At 39.6% G+C, this 16,085-nt stretch overlaps 1 protein-coding gene across 1 annotated transcript; it reads right to left on the bottom strand.

Moving 5' to 3' along the window:
• Positions 1-386: 386 nt before the first annotated feature.
• sucla2 (succinate-CoA ligase ADP-forming subunit beta) lies at positions 387-15,895 on the bottom strand. The gene is made up of 11 exons (XM_017702224.2): positions 15,812-15,895; positions 13,628-13,823; positions 8,848-8,947; positions 7,751-7,913; positions 6,514-6,642; positions 5,794-5,932; positions 4,840-5,001; positions 4,534-4,676; positions 4,298-4,418; positions 2,536-2,624; positions 387-1,241 (listed from the first exon to the last, which is right to left on the bottom strand). Exons 1-11 carry the CDS (start codon positions 15,893-15,895, stop codon positions 1,167-1,169), a joined length of 1,401 nt encoding a protein of 466 aa, XP_017557713.1. The 3' UTR covers positions 387-1,166.
• Positions 15,896-16,085: the final 190 nt, after the last annotated feature.

Genomic DNA, 16,085 nt, shown 5'->3' with positions numbered 1-16,085 from the left:
TTTTGGTTTGGAAATAAAATGGCTATATTTGTGTTGTAGACGTCGTAAGCCCTGGTTCTGGTCACGACTAAAGAAATTGGAGCTGATAAGATTCTCTACAGTGAACTATTTCACATTAATACACTCTGAATGACAACATTTCAACAACAGAATTACACAGACATTTTAAAAAATGATGGAATTCCCCTTTAAAGCTAAATAAGGCTACTAGGATTATTGTACCTTTAATCTTTTTTCTTAACATCTCTATTATTCCAAATGCATAGTCACTCCTACATACAGTATAGCTACAAGGGCAGTGAAAAGAGAGCTCCTCTTTTTCAACTCAGTAAGTTCTTCATCCACGCAAAGTCTTTGAACAATTCACCATCACCACCACCGTAATTATCATAACTGAACATTTTATTATTTACTCCCTCTTGCTAACCAGTACTTCCCATATATAGCCAAGAGAACACAATACAATTAAGGTTTACACAGATTCCCCAAGGTATTTGTGCGTTTATCAAGGTGGGAAATAGTGCCGTGCTCTTTGGAAACACTGACTGAAGCAAAGAGCCTCCAAGGCGCTACAAAGGCAGGAGAAAAAAGAGGGAAGGGTTTTTAATGAGACAGTGTATGTGCACATGTCTGTGGCAAGAGAGAGGACCTGCGTCAAACATACATGACTTCCTGCAAGCTTCACCCCAATGTACGATTCCTCAATATAAATACAGTCCCACATAAATAGGTCAATCTCTTAATAAAATGAGGAAATAAACATCAAAAACAAAATAACCGAGGGCGAAGAACAGGTAGTAACACTGACCTGATCTAATCAGTGCAACCAAGACAACCTGCTTAATCTGAGTCTGGGTTACACTGGATTAGAACAGGATTGTACAAATTGGGGGGCACAGAGGAGGCGTTGTTGATCTGCAGGGACTGAAGCAGTAAAAATCAGACATGTAAGTGTGTCTTTACATTCTGGAAGCACTGATGAAACACAAAAGAGGGCAGCGATGACCACAGGGATGAGGTTCAAAAACAAACTGCAGACAGAAGACTGGATGCAGCGTATGGGTGATATGAGACTCGGCAGCTAGAAGAGCAGTTTATGGTTTGAACAGTTCATGGTCTGAGCCGTGAAGAAAGGTGTGGTGTGTGGGCGTAGTTTTAGGGCATCTTTATATGGGCAGCTGGAACTTCACGTCCACTTGGGCCTCTTTGGCCAACGACACAATTTCAGAAAGCTTTACAACCTAGAACGAGAATGAGGGGGAGAGAAAGAGAGAAAATAAAGGAAAGAAAAGCAGAGTTAGAGACAGAGAGCAAAAGACAAAGATGGAAACGTGACTGCTGGATCAACCCCTTAGACCAGGGATGTCAAACTCAACCAGTAAAAGGGGCCATATTAAAAAAATCTCATCAAATTTGTGGGCCAGAGGGAAAAAAAAAGTCTATTTAATTTTGAATGAATGTTGTGCTGTAACTCAAACTGATCATTGTTTATTTAAAGCAAGCAAAAACTTCAACAGTAAAATACAGACGCTTCTAGAAGACACTTGAAATATTCAAAGTTTAAATGTCTGCTGGAGCTCAGTCTTTTAAACCTACCTATTCACTTGAACTAGACACCTGGCAACCTTACTTTGCTGCAAGTTCATTAAGATCTGGGCTCAGTTTCTGAGCTGCTGATAGGTGTTCATATTGGTTGACCTGCAGTTGGAATGCATTTTGGTGATATGACAGATGTGGAATTGTGTAGAATTGTGTTACTGCTGTCCCATAGATTGTTACTGGGGTGGGAAAGTCGGCGCACATCAGTTTTGCTTCAGTAGCCAATACATGCTTTTTACACTAATAACAATGTTCATATTTACAACTTTGGAAAAAAGGAGCTATAATAAAATATCAAATAGGGTTATGAAAATTTTGGCATACTTTAATGTAGTTTTAAGTTTCTGCTATGGGAAATGGTAAGGCAAAGTGGGCTACGCATTCAATTTCCAGGGGTCCAAAAAATGATGACCGGTACCTCTGCATATACCTCTTTTTAAAATAGACAAAGAAAATTAATTTCTGCAGTAACAGAGTTTTAAACTGGCCTGTTGCACATGGCTACACGCTTTTAGCTGAAACATTCTGCTTTTCCAGCTGTGCCATGCGTGCTTATTTAAAACCACAGAAACAGTGCACGAGAAACTGAGATAAAAGGAGCAAGTGACTGCAAACAGTCCACATTAGACATACAACATTGTCACTGAAGGGGTTTTACTGTAATATTTCAGTAGCATGTCAAACCTAGATGATGTGGGTGCATTATTTATAATTATAAATATCACATCAGTTTCAGCCGTAATAAAGCACTTATGTCGGATTGTGAGGCAAAAACCTGGATCGTGACATGCCTAATATATTTTCTGAAACCAATATGCAAGTTATGTAGTTATAAGAGTGAGAAACTGAAGTGTGAGCCCACATACAGGCTTTTCAAATCTGAGATTTTAAGTGTTTGATCATTTTTGTTATTTGTGAAGGTTAATGGTGGTGTACCATCTTAGCTGCCTCGTCCAAGTCATCGCACGCCAGAATCTTCAGAGGACTGGCAGCGATCAGTGCCTTGGCATCGTCCACTCTCGTTCCTGCAGCACAAACCAACAGCAGGGCACATTGAGGATTCACACACAAACACCAGGAACACAGCACACAAAGTGTTACTCAACAAAGTTTCATGACACTGATTATGATTACATCTATTAGGATTTGTATTGAGCTCTATAACATCCTGTAATGTTCATATGATACATCCAGAAATTTTAATAGAATACAAAACACTACAGGTAGCACTGTGGCAGCAAGATTAATAATATTTTTATTGTTATCATATGAGTGTTTGCATACATTTACAGAGTGCTGTAATTAGATAGGCAGGAATCTACACACGTACTAAGCTCAAAAACTACTCTCTCCTTTAATAATTAGCTTGTTATAATACTTCAAATGTGATGATTATTCTGACTCCCAGTGTTGTGTGTAAAATGTACAAAACAGTAAGGGTCACTGTCAACAAACCTGCATCACCATAATAGTCTTTTTAAGGAGTTAAATTTGCAAGATCTTCCCTGAAAGAGATGTCTGGATGGGAGCACACACTGTTCTAAAACCTCTATATACTGTTTTAGCATAGATAGAGCCTTTCTAGATGTATAACCTGCCCATGCCATAGGCACCAATGCACCCCCTACACCATTAGAGATGCAGGCTTTTGACCTGTGCGCTGATAACAAGTTGGACGGTCACTCTCCTCTTCAGTCTGTACAACACAGTATCAGAAAAAAATAAAAATTTTGATTCATCGGACCACAGGACACTTTTCCATTTTGCCTCAGTCCAACTGAAATTAGCATCGGCCCAAAGAAGTTGAAGGCGTTTCTGGATCCTGTTTATACATGGTTTCTTCTTTGCATGATACAGCTTTAACTTGCATTTGTTGATTGCTGTTTTCAATGTCGTGCCACCTGAGAGCCTGAAGATCACAAGCATCCAATACTGACCATCTGTCTTGTCCCTTACATACAAGGATTTCTCCATTTTTGGAATCTTTTGATGATATTATGTACTGTAGATGGTGGGATATTTAAAAACAAATCTGGAATTGTTCCACATTTTTCAGATGCAGCTTTTCGCAGATTGGTGAACCTCTGCCCATCTTTCCTTCTGACAGACTCTGTCTCTCTAAAATGCACGTTTTTACCCAGTCAAGTGAGTTAGTTACAAATTGCTCCTCCAGTCGTTCTTTATTAGTACCACTTACTTTTCCAGTCTTTTGTTGCCCCTGTCCCAACTTTTTTGAGTTGCTAAATGAGTTCATATTTTTCATAAAATGGTAAAATGTCCCACTTCCAACATCTGATGATCCATTGTGAATAAAATATGGGTCTATGGCAGGTGCAAGTCATTGCATTCTGTAACATATTTACATTACACAGTGTCACAACTTTTTTGGAAATGGGGTTGTAGTCTGTGTTGTTTCTCTGTACCACAAAAGAAGAAATCTTTTCTCACACAGGAGGAACTTTGAATGATGGTGTTGGCAAAGGCAGGGGAATTAAATAAGACTTAACAGTTAGGTTAGTCAATTAAAATAAAATTAGCCACTTTCAGCCACTGAAATGGGACACCTCTTACTCACTGTGCTACACTGATCTCTTTTCTTTTTCTCACTTTAGCTGCAAGCTGCAATATTTAATCTCTCCATCTGTCCATAAGTTCTCTCACCACTTAAAATCCTTCTTTTTCATTTCTTTCCTCTCACCTTGTAACCGCACTACAATGGGGATTTTCAGGTCCAGGTCAGAGACAGCCATGATGATGCCCTGAGCGATGACATCACATCTCATAATCCCACCAAAGATGTTCACCAGAATGGCCTGGACCTGTTACATGGCAACCAAACAGTCCAATCAGAGCACACACTCTACAGGGAATAAGTCAGTTCTGTCCTGCCAGAGGCTGTGACTGATATCCAGTATGATCAACTGCTGGTGTTACCTTTCTGTCTGATGTGATGAGCTTGAAAGCTTCTGTCACCTGATGCGCTGTGGCTCCGCCACCAACATCAAGAAAGTTGGCAGGAGTTCCACCATGGAGTTTGATGATGTCCATGGTTGCCATTGCAAGACCAGCTCCATTGACTAAACAAAGAGAAAGAGATCATATATCATATATTTTATATATGTAATGTAAATGGGAATATATATATATATATATATATATATATATATATATATATATATATATATATATATATATATATATATATTCCCATTTACATGGTGTGAGGGTCACTTTACTCACCCAGGCAGCCTATAGTGCCGTCCAGACCAATGTAGTTAAGGTCAGCTTTAGCCGCTTGTCTGTCTCTGGTGTCCTCCTGACTCCAGTCCCGCATGCTGAACACTTTCTGCTGTCTGTATGCAGCGTTGGAGTCAAAGTTGATCTTGGCATCCATGCACATTACTTAAACAGAAACACCAGGTGAGAGAATAATTAACAGCAATATGCAACACTATATGAGTCATGTAAGCCAGTTAAAAGTTGCAGAGACCTAATACAAGGAAATCTACCAAGACGTGCTGTATATATGCCCACTAGCCTACTTCAGTTGTGCTGCAGTGGTCTCTAAAATGGGATTTTACTCCCATTTAGATGATTTAACTTGAAGGTGGGAAGGACTTTTGAAAAAAACTAAGTGCTTTGGGTGGATGCATGAGAGTGAGTTGCTTGAAACACATCTTTGATTGTCCTCTGCATCAGAGAATTTTATTTATCACAGTGGGACCATATGGGTACTGAACTGAGAAAAAATGATATATCTGATATGGTAATGAATGATCATAATGATCAATAGAATAGAAAGGCTAGATTTTCAGCACAAGAATGAAGCAACAAGCACTGTGAAAGACAAGTAAAGCCTAGACACACTGGAGCAGTGCATTAAGACACTCTGTGAAAAAGCTGGAGATGATTTGTGTATTAGTTTGGATTATATTAACAGGGTGGATGCACTAGTGCACTGGCACTAGACAGTAAGGCAAACGCAATTTACAAAATGTCTTCATATCCTTCAAGTACACTGCAGCAGCTAAATAGATGCCTCAGCAACAGACTCTCCAAGGTTTAATTTTACATAACTCTCATCCATTTTCCTGATCTCTCATCCTTGGAATAAAGATGGCCTTGTAAGAATTTGTGGCTGGTGGAGTGCATAATGAGCTTGGTTTATATGTATAATAAAGTGTGTCTGCATACCAACGCCAGAGGAGTCTTCCACCATAGGGTTGATCTCCACCATAGAAGCGTCATATTTGATGAAAACATCATAGAGTTTCATCATCATTTCTGCTGCTTCATTTACCAAAGAATCAGGGAAACCCATCTTCTTGGCTACCTGAAAGAGAGATGATGTTGAGTTATGTAATATGTATGTAATAACATAAAAGAGTTATGAATATAATGCCAGACATCTTTTTATGATAATTTGGAGAAAAATTTAGGCCTGAAAGTTATTTTTACAACACATTCACACCGTGGAGAGATACATGCAGGATGTTATTAGGCAACAAATGCCCCAAAGAAATGTTCTTTTACCAGTAAACAATATTACATATAAAAATGCATATAGATATGAAGGTTCTCTGGTTGTTTGGGCAACTGCAACAGCTATTTTTGTGTTGTAAATGTTGTGACCCCTGACTCACCACCATAGTTATGTCTCTACAATGAACCATTTCACATGAAACCATTCTAAATGACAGTTTACATCTCAATGATTACGCATAATGGTAAAGTTTCCCTTTAAATGTAAATGTAGCATTTTTCATTAGCGAACAAATAAAAACATATCTGATTAGAGCCCTGTACCTTTAAACCCAAAACTTAAGTGTTTAAAACACAAAAAGAAAAGTAGGGGTCACATTTACAGTATGTTGTTATTTACTGTCATTCTGTATTTATTTATGTACTTCTCACATTTACTGCTTGATCCTTTTTAATGCCCTCTACGATGTCAATAGGCTCTTTCACAATGGCATCTGGGTTCTCTGCCGCCACATCCTCAATGTTCACACCTCCCTGAGAGCTGCCAATCAGCACTGGGCCCTGAGGAGAAACCACCACCACCATCAGTATGGAAAACCATAAATAAGCATCTCAAACAAGATTTAGTGACCACTGAAATGCAAATGCAACACTCTAGTGCCCCCTGCTGGATAAACACATCAATTTCCATTTCCTCAGAAAGTTCTCCAAAATCTCTTGTCATTCATACTTTATTAAAGCTTCCATTCTTTTCAGTAGATTTGCCTTTAGTTTTTTCAAAATTTTCACACCTCCAAGTTCAGGCCTTAGAAACTGGTTGCATTAACTACTTCTCACATTCCAAGGTCTGTGGCCACTAGACAGAATCATCAATTGAATTTGGCCTCACATTTTCCATTTACCTTAGATTATCTTTTTAGGTAGAGAGATATGAGATATACACACATATTTTTATATGTACACTGCTCAAAACAATAAAGGGAACACTTAAACAACACAATATAACTCCAAGTAAATCAAACGTCTGTGAAATCAAACTGTCCACTTAGGAAGCAACACTGATTGACAATCAATTTCACAGCTGTTGTGCAAATGGAATAGACAACAGGTGGAAATTATTGGCAATTAGCAAGACACACTCAATAAAGGAGTGGTTCTGCAGGTGGGGACCACAGACCACTTCTGTGGAAAAGTAGATATTTGTATCTTTTTAATCTTTTTAATCTGTTTTAAAACAGAACCATTCAATAAAAAGCCTGGCGATGAGATGGGTTGTGTGGAGTCAATACATCTTTCAAAATATCATTTCAGTGGATTGTGGTTCAGTTATGTTCCATGACTAAAGGTACTGAGATGTACCCCTGTGGAAATCACCACAGTCACAAGAAGGGTACTGCCCCAGTGACAGTGTCATACCTTTATTTCTGAGAGAGAGTGTGTGAGATAGACACATTTCCATATTCAGTGCATTGTTATTTACAAACATAATTCTTAATCGTACAAAAATTAAATTAGTTGAATTAATTTGTGATGACATTTAAAATGTCATGATGCGCTGAATCCTTTCCTAAAGACCTGTAATTGAATTGTTAAGAGTTTGGAGATTTGCATTCCTGCGTGTTATCATGCAACATCACATTTCCAGCAATGATATCAGCAGAGCTCTGACCTGGTAGGACCTCTCCATGGTGATGGCAAAGTAATACTCCCGGCGGGGATACCGGCGCTCACAGATAAACACCTGGTTACAGATCCGCCCTGCCTCGCCTGTCTGCTTAGTGTACAGCTTTCTGCCAATCATCTGCGAGGAGATATCCCTCGCTTCCTCTGGCCTACAGAGACAAATAAACCAAGATACTGTGATGGAAATATGATAAAGTTGGAGACACTAGAGAAAATTTACACATAAGTCATTTCTAGTGTACAGTACTGTGCAAAAGTCAGACCACTCATAGGTTACATTAACATTACAAGCCTCATTGCTCAAATACAAATTTTTTTGCTAAAAATCAATCTCTGACAAGACGGTTCACACTAGTTTAGGTAAGTGATTCAAATCAGTGAATCACATGAATGACTCATGTGTGTCACCTGCATCATCAGCAAACAGACTACCGAACTGAACCAGCCTTCAGACAATTAACTCTGATCAACTCTCAGCTGCTCATTATTAGAGCAAGACAAAGGCAATCAAGGTGAGATGTATTGCTTTTCCACTCTTTACAGACTTTAACTTCTGTGCGCCGCTGCTGCCATGGTAACACTGAATGATGGTGCATGTGCAGTGGGAAAAAAAAGCACAGAAATTCCGATCTGAGCATCACATTAAAGTTGCACAGCCACGAATTGGATATATATCTGATCCAGGACCATATATAAATGTGGCTCATGTCAGATTTGAAAAGATCAGATTTGTGTGTCCACACACTGCCCCGAAAACATCAGATGTAAAACACATTAAATCAGATGTGTGCCACTTTAATCTGGTAATGTGAACAAAACCTTAATTGATTTAATTTAGTGAACATGACTGTTAAGGAAAAGCTACTCATTTTATAGTACCAGCAGGTCTAAGCCTCAACAATCAAAGAGAATATAATTATTTTTGTTTATGCTCATTTAACTGGATCTGGTTCTCTCAGAAATATCTCCTGAAAAATAAATAATGGTCCTTAATGGTCGCTTTGAAAGGAAATAAATAAAGGGAAGGCTTCGACTTTTGTGCAGTACTGTATGTGTGTGTGAACATTATGTGCTGGATCTCACGAGTAGACGATTTTGACTCCTCCTTTCAAGCCTCCCTCAAATGTTCCTTTGCCTCGGCCTCCAGCCAGCACCTGTGCTTTCACTACCAGGTCTTTAGAGCCTGTGAAAAAGGCAGACAAAGAGACAGAGGTGGAGAGAAGAATGAGAATCTGTATGATCCCAAGACCACAGATATTGAACACAGGCCCCCTTTGGTGACCATGTAAACACATACAGCATCACATACCAAGCAGGGGTCATCTAAGTTAAGGAACGGGGCAGCAAGCTTATGCTTGCCTCTAGGCACAAGTCTGAAATGCTTTTACAAATGTCACACACACTACTACATCCTCACACAAGCAGTAACATGCTACTCAAAGTGCGCAAACCATGCCAAGCCTTTTCACTTTAACACACCCACACTATGCTAATCTAAATTCATATAAACCTAAAACCAACGTCACAGTTCTGTCACGCAGCCTTCCAGCTCTTAGGTGGTGAGGATGGTGGGAGAGCTCCCCAAATAAGTCACAGTCTTAGGATGCTGTTGTATTCATATACATAGTATTTCAGTAAAGACAAATTTTACCCATTTTAGACATTTCAGCACCAAAGAATGGTTGAGATGTAAACAAAGTCATTCAAAGACGTGTCATGTAAAACGGTACATTATATAAATAAAAAAAACTGATTCTTTACAGTGGTGGTGACAGGAGCCAGCAGTCACTAAATACATACAACACAGACATAGACATTTTGTTTACTATTCAAAATCACTAGTGAATCTACACAAACAAAATGTTAATAGTAAGATATAAAACATTTTTATAAGCAAGCAGTTTCTTTTGAGTACTATTTTGTCCTGTGTGTAATCCTCCACTATGGAAGCCTATTAAAATGAAAATGTAATGTAAAAAATGGCAATGTATCTATATGTTCACATTTAAGTTTCTCACCCAGACATGAAAATTCAAACTGAGAACTGTGATTTTAATTTGCACGGTGGTATACTAGTACTGACATTTCATTTCTAATGTATTTCCAGAACTTTACGTTTATGTTGAATTATGCTATAACTATGTCAAAAAGATAATTAAATTGTAATCAATCTTTTACACATTTTCACTCCCTAATAAATGCATTAAAATTCCATTATCAAAGAGGACACCAAGCTAGTAACAGGGCAGTATTCAAATGTAAGTGGGAACAAAGCCTTTGCTGCTTGCAATTACACATTCTCGCTTGCTGCGCTCATTCTGTGGCAAAACGCCTTTGAAAAATGCACTTAATCAATTGCATTATTAACTTCACAGACTTCCTAACCTGTCAACAACCTCATCATGGCAGGTCCAACAGCAGAGCTGACCAGAGGCTACAGATGTGGTAGACAGAGATTATTATGGGCTTTTTCTTACCCTACACGATGAACATCAGATGTGGATGTATTGCAGTGTTCCACCTAAAGTTGTAATTAGACTGGTCCACATAAAGGTGTAAATCACACCACCACCTTTGTCACAGTGGCTGAGTTGGCCATATTTCCGCAAATTCAGCTAAAGAGTGTTTTTTGTTTGGTTTGAATGAGAGTTGGATCATGTTACCCATGTATATGTAGCGTTAGCTAGCTTAACATATCCACCTCTGATGCTCGCTCTGTATTAGACATCCCTGCACGGCATCACCTGGAACCTCTGTGAACCCTCACGGTCATCCACCATCCTCAGTCTATAAATCAAAGCTGAAGTCAGCTGTTCTTCAATTTTTCCAGTCCACCTTAAACAGTGTCACTGTATTGTTTGGGCACATCAAGACACCAATATGTAAGTGCTGCACTGCATAAGGTGAACCAAAACATTTTAAAAAGAGGCTGGCGAGAAAGAAACCAAATACAAGCAGATTGATAAACCAGAAAACTTTGATAAAACACTTTTCATTGGGTCATGTATAAAAACTTAAAGCATCACAAGCAGCTACATTTCTCTTCACCACCTCTTCTAACGTAAAAGTAACTACAAACTCTTCGGCGGGATGTTTTTAAACAAAGCCTTTTCTGTTAGAAGTGCTGTTGGCTCTGCCCTGATGGGAAGATTGACAACTTTGGAAGATCAAAATAAAAATGCAGTCTGGTCGAATGCATTTTTAAAGGCATTTAGCCAGAAAATGAGCGCAGTTTACCCACACTGCAATCCTTCTAGCTTGGTGTTCTCTTTGATAATGCAATTTTACTGTATTATTAGAGACCAACAAATGCATAATAGATTAATTATATTTATGATTTGGACACTATTATTGCATCAACACATTAAGCAAAAGCATACAGTTCCAGAAATACATTTTAATTAAAAATAAAGCTACTCATAAAGCATGTAAATCTTGGTGTAAATGAAATGTTAATACTAGTATGCAAAGAGCAAATTAAAATCACAGTACTGAATGTGCAGACTATACCACATGAATGAAACTCCTATCAGAAGTTTGATATTTTACACCGTTTCTGCAATGCTGGACCATCTTAAACTGCACTGTACAGCACAAAGGTAGAACAAATAAACAATGAAACATGCCTCCCTGCCCAGTTACATAGCTCACTCACTCTAGATGATATCCAAGTAGGTTAAAAGTCACACAGATTTATTCTCAGAAGCACAGACTGGACGTAAGAACCAAACCACACCGGTCACACTACAAACATACATTCACCTGCACTGAATACACAGCATGATGAAGTTAATGATTCCATTTTAGCGATGCATACCAGCTGGTTCATTAACGGGTTACTCTTTTTGCTTAATTAAGTCCCTAAGATTTCATTTTTAAAAATCATTCAGGGCGGTGTGAGACTCTAAAGAAACTTACTGAGTCAGAATTGTTCACAGTGGTGGTGGTGATACAAATCTGATGAGTGAAGAGTTTAATGACTCACAGAAAGTTATTTCATGAAATAGTAACACACTGACTATTGAGACATTGACTTTTCTGGCGTTATGACACTTTTTGGCACCGGTTTTAACAACATCTGAATGATGTAAACAAACAGGCTCAACTTAGTCAAATAGATTATTATGCCTCTGTAAATCACAAGGCAAGTTATGAAGAGTTGTATTCTATTCATGTCACTGCTGTCAGAACAAAACCTTGTAAATCCCTTTTGGTCATTTTTCAGTTTTTGACAAAATTTGCAAAAACCTGTTGGGCTTTACATTGCACGTACATTTCATGCTAAATGGACCAAAAGAAACAGTCCAAAATGACTTGGGGGGGGACAAAAGTCTGGTTCCATTGACAGCAGGTTCTTTCCTTCTCCTGTAAAGTCACCATTTTGGAGATACAAAGTTTTCTTCTGTCAACAGCGATAGGTTAATACATATTTCTTGAATATAACACAGTTAAACCGTTCTTTCACAGCATAGCTTTACTATTAAGACAAACATGAAAGCATTTGGAAGCATGTGGACAGCGGCTGTCAGTTTCTCTACAATTAACTATTTCACATCAAACCATTCTGAAGGACTCTGCTCACCTCTCAACCAATTATGCACAAGTAAGGAAAGATTAGTAGAATTCCTCTTTGACTAAAATTAACTAACTATCAGTGTTCTCATAACATCAAAAAGCCCAACTGCAACTTCTGAATCTGTTCTCAGATTGTGAAATTCTGCCTATGTGCCAATTTTGTAGAGGAAAAGAAGTCAGAAAAGAATCCTTTTCTTCCTGCAACCCAAACCTGGTTTCAGTTCCCTTTCCTTCGACATCAAGCAGCCAAACTAGCACAAACTAACCCAAATCATTAAATCATTTAAAGAGGCCTGACTAGATCAAGTTAATTTCTAAAAACCCAAGTAAATGATCAGAAATTCAACATATACATAGCAAAAAGCACAGGGACTGTATCATGACCAACCCCTCCCCCTCACTCACACACAGGGCACAGAGGCAGCGAGCAGGCAGGACAGGTGCTGGCTGTACGCTGACAGCTACACAAAAACAGCATGCATACGCTCAAGACCCAGCACCAAGCTATGTTAAGACCCAAGTGTCTGTGAGAACAGTAAACAAGGCAACCCATACACAATAAAGCCAAGAGATACCGTATTATGCCCACAGTGCATATTTGCACATCAACTGCAAGTGAATTGCAACGAATGTTGTTTATAGTGTACTGAGTGGAACTAAACATCAAAGGCTTATGGCTGTGAATCTGCTGACAGCAAGACTTCAGTTGTTTGCTGTTGTTCACCGCTGCTGCGCGATACTCTACCAACTCCAAAACACCAACTTTTTAAACAGAGGATAAAAAGTTTTTTCTATTGAGAAAACTGGATATTTTACTGTTTATTTCTGGCTCCTGGCAATATAAAACACTTGGGAGGGCATAAACAGAAGCGCCAACTTTCCAAGTGCAAAAAACAAATAAAAAACAAAAACAGATGCAAATGGGGGGGTGGGGAATGTATCTGAACAAGGTGATGCAACTGCACTGATTTTGGAATAATAGAATTGAATGAAACTGATTATAATAATATTTAATATATGTATTTATCTTCTGGATAAAATAAAATTCAAAGTGTTTTCATATGTAAAAGTAATAGAAGGCTTGGTGTATTTTTCTTAATGTCTATATATCACTACTGTGTGGACAGTTCCTTTAATCATATTTGCATATTCAGTTTTCTTTTAATAAATTGGAATCAAACTCATCAAAAAACATACATGAGAATCATTTCCTAAAGAATCAGTGATTGGTAGGATTTATCAGATGGTCGCAGTTGAGTGGGACACTGTGGTTCCTCTCTGTTCTTACCGAGCTGCTTGGCGGCAGCGTAGGCCTCCTCTGGTGTACTGGCCACCGTACCGGCGGGCACCGAGATGCCCGCCTCTCTCAGCAGGCCGATGCTCATATACTCGTGCAGGGACAGGTTCCTCTGCTGCTGCAACGTTGCCTGCGGAGACAGCTGGTTGCCATGGTTACCGAACAACCCTGAGGTCCCAGCAAGGACCTGATGGGGAAAAAATCAAAGAAAAAACAGCAGAGAAATGGACACAGAAAAGGACAGATAAGATACGGGTCATTGTGGGGTGGGGATGAATCACAGTCAATAATCTCAGTCTAAATGTAACACAATGAGCCCAGCCTTTCCATTGAGTCAGTTTCAAAGAGAGAAAGCTGCCAATATATGAAACCAAGATCTTCTGAACAGCACGTGTATGATAAATGAACGACCCTGCAGAAGACTCTTACTTTCTCATGACATCTCACAACCAGTGCACTCAGAACATAGTTAGAAAACAATAACATAAAGAAAAAAAAACCCAAAATATACACCAATCAGCCGTAGCATTAAAACCTCCTTCTTGTTTCTACACTCTACACATATAGGTGCACTTTGTAGATCTACAATTACAGACTGTAGTCCATTTGTTTCTCTGCATTCTCTGTTAGTCCCCTTTTACCCTGTTCTTCAGTGGTCAGGACCACCACAAGACCACCACAGAGCAGGTACTATTTGAGTGGTGGATCAGAACTACAGTGACTCTGACGTGGTGGTGGTGTGTTAGTATGTGCTTTGCTGGCACGAGTGTATTATATATAATATGTATCATATATAACAGCGCTGCTGGAGTTTTTGCATACTGGGTCCTCTCACTATCCACTCTATTAGACGCTCCTACCTTGATGGTCCACCTTGTAGATGTAGAGTCAGAGACGATAGCTCATCTGCTGCTGCACTGTTTGTATTGGTCATCCTCTAGTCGTTCCTCAGTGGTCAAAGGATGCTACCCACAGGACGCTGTTGGCTGGATATTTTTGGTCGGTGGACTATTCTCAGTCCGGCAGTGACACAGAGGTGTTTAAAAACTCCAACAGCACTGCTGTGTCTGATCCACTCAGACCAGCGCAACACTCAGTGTTACTGCAGTGCTGAGAATTATCCACCACCCAAACAGTACCTGCTCTGTGGTGGTCCTGTTTCACCCACTGGGTGAAAGGGCACTAACAAAGTACGCAGAGAAAGAGATGGACTACAGTCACTGAAGAACTACAAGGTGTGTACACCAAAAAGATTCTGGATCCAATTTACATGCCATATATTTAAATCTTAGAAAAATACAATCTGCATCAATTTTAAATGTACAAACTGTACTAAACGCCAAAAGCTCTATCCATAGCGTTGGTTCTGGCTGAGTTTCCTGTCAACAGCACAGGGTCATTAACCGGTCAGCATTTGCCTATTTTTGCTGACCCATACTGTCTATACTGAAACAAAAGAACAACCGCATTAAGAGCAACAATAAACGCTTTTAACAGAGTCACAGGGCGTCATGATTTACTGTGGGAGCAAATGAAGGGCTTGCCCAGCTACATACACCCTCCAATAAGGGGGTCTCCACTAAAACAAGATCCTGTGAGCGCTAGCTAGCTGAACATTTGTTTTATGCGACACTGGGGTCCTTGTTTACTCCAGCTAACCCCCTACTAACTAAAGCTGTGTGGTAATATTATCTGCTGGAGGAAAACTCATTCCAAGGAGGTCAAACTGAGCTGGAATGAAACGAAGGGAAGCAGCGCTAACAGTAGAGTATTTACGGTGAGGCGCCGGAAGGTAACTGCTGCACCATTTAAGGTGGAACGGGGACATTCGAACAAGAAGCCGACTTAAAAGCTAGCTAGCATTGAGCCCTGTCCTTCCAGCCGACCAACTCCTCCAGACTGGAAGTGTTTTCTTAATTGTATTATGAATAAACGCGTTATAAATGCTCTAAAATAGCCGAGAAAACACGGCTCGCAAGCTAACTCGCCAGGCTTTACTGATGTTGACAGGCTGGGCCAGTTAGCTCGGAGCTCGAACGCTAGCTAGCTTAGCTAGCTAATGTCAAATGTGAAGCCCGTCTTTAAGGTCATCCCAGGCGGGTTACAAGAGTCCACAACCACACAAAAGAGATAGGGCACAATCACCGAATGTGTATTTTTTTCTGTAAAACTAACCTTAGCGGCCGAACCCAAAGACGTCCGGGACCCAGAACTCTTCAGTCCGGCGGACAAGCGGCCGCAGATCAGGGACGCTGCCATGTTTCTCTCAGCACCAGCAGTGCTATGCAGCAGAGGTGTCACTCGTGAACGAATCGCTTTTTGATCCGGTTCTTTTTTATTAAACCGTCGAACCGATTCACAAATCCAACTGAATCGAATGAAGCAGTGCGCTGTGTTTACCTCGGTCTTCCGCTTCCTTTTCGCTTTTAATGGAATAACTGTTCAGTGT

The sequence above is a fragment of the Pygocentrus nattereri genome, chromosome 30 (genome assembly GCF_015220715.1).
Source record: "Pygocentrus nattereri isolate fPygNat1 chromosome 30, fPygNat1.pri, whole genome shotgun sequence".
Taxonomy (NCBI): Eukaryota; Metazoa; Chordata; class Actinopteri; order Characiformes; family Serrasalmidae; genus Pygocentrus; species Pygocentrus nattereri.
The sequence above is the reverse complement of the archived record's forward strand: the minus strand, read 5'-3'. Positions and strand labels throughout refer to the sequence as shown.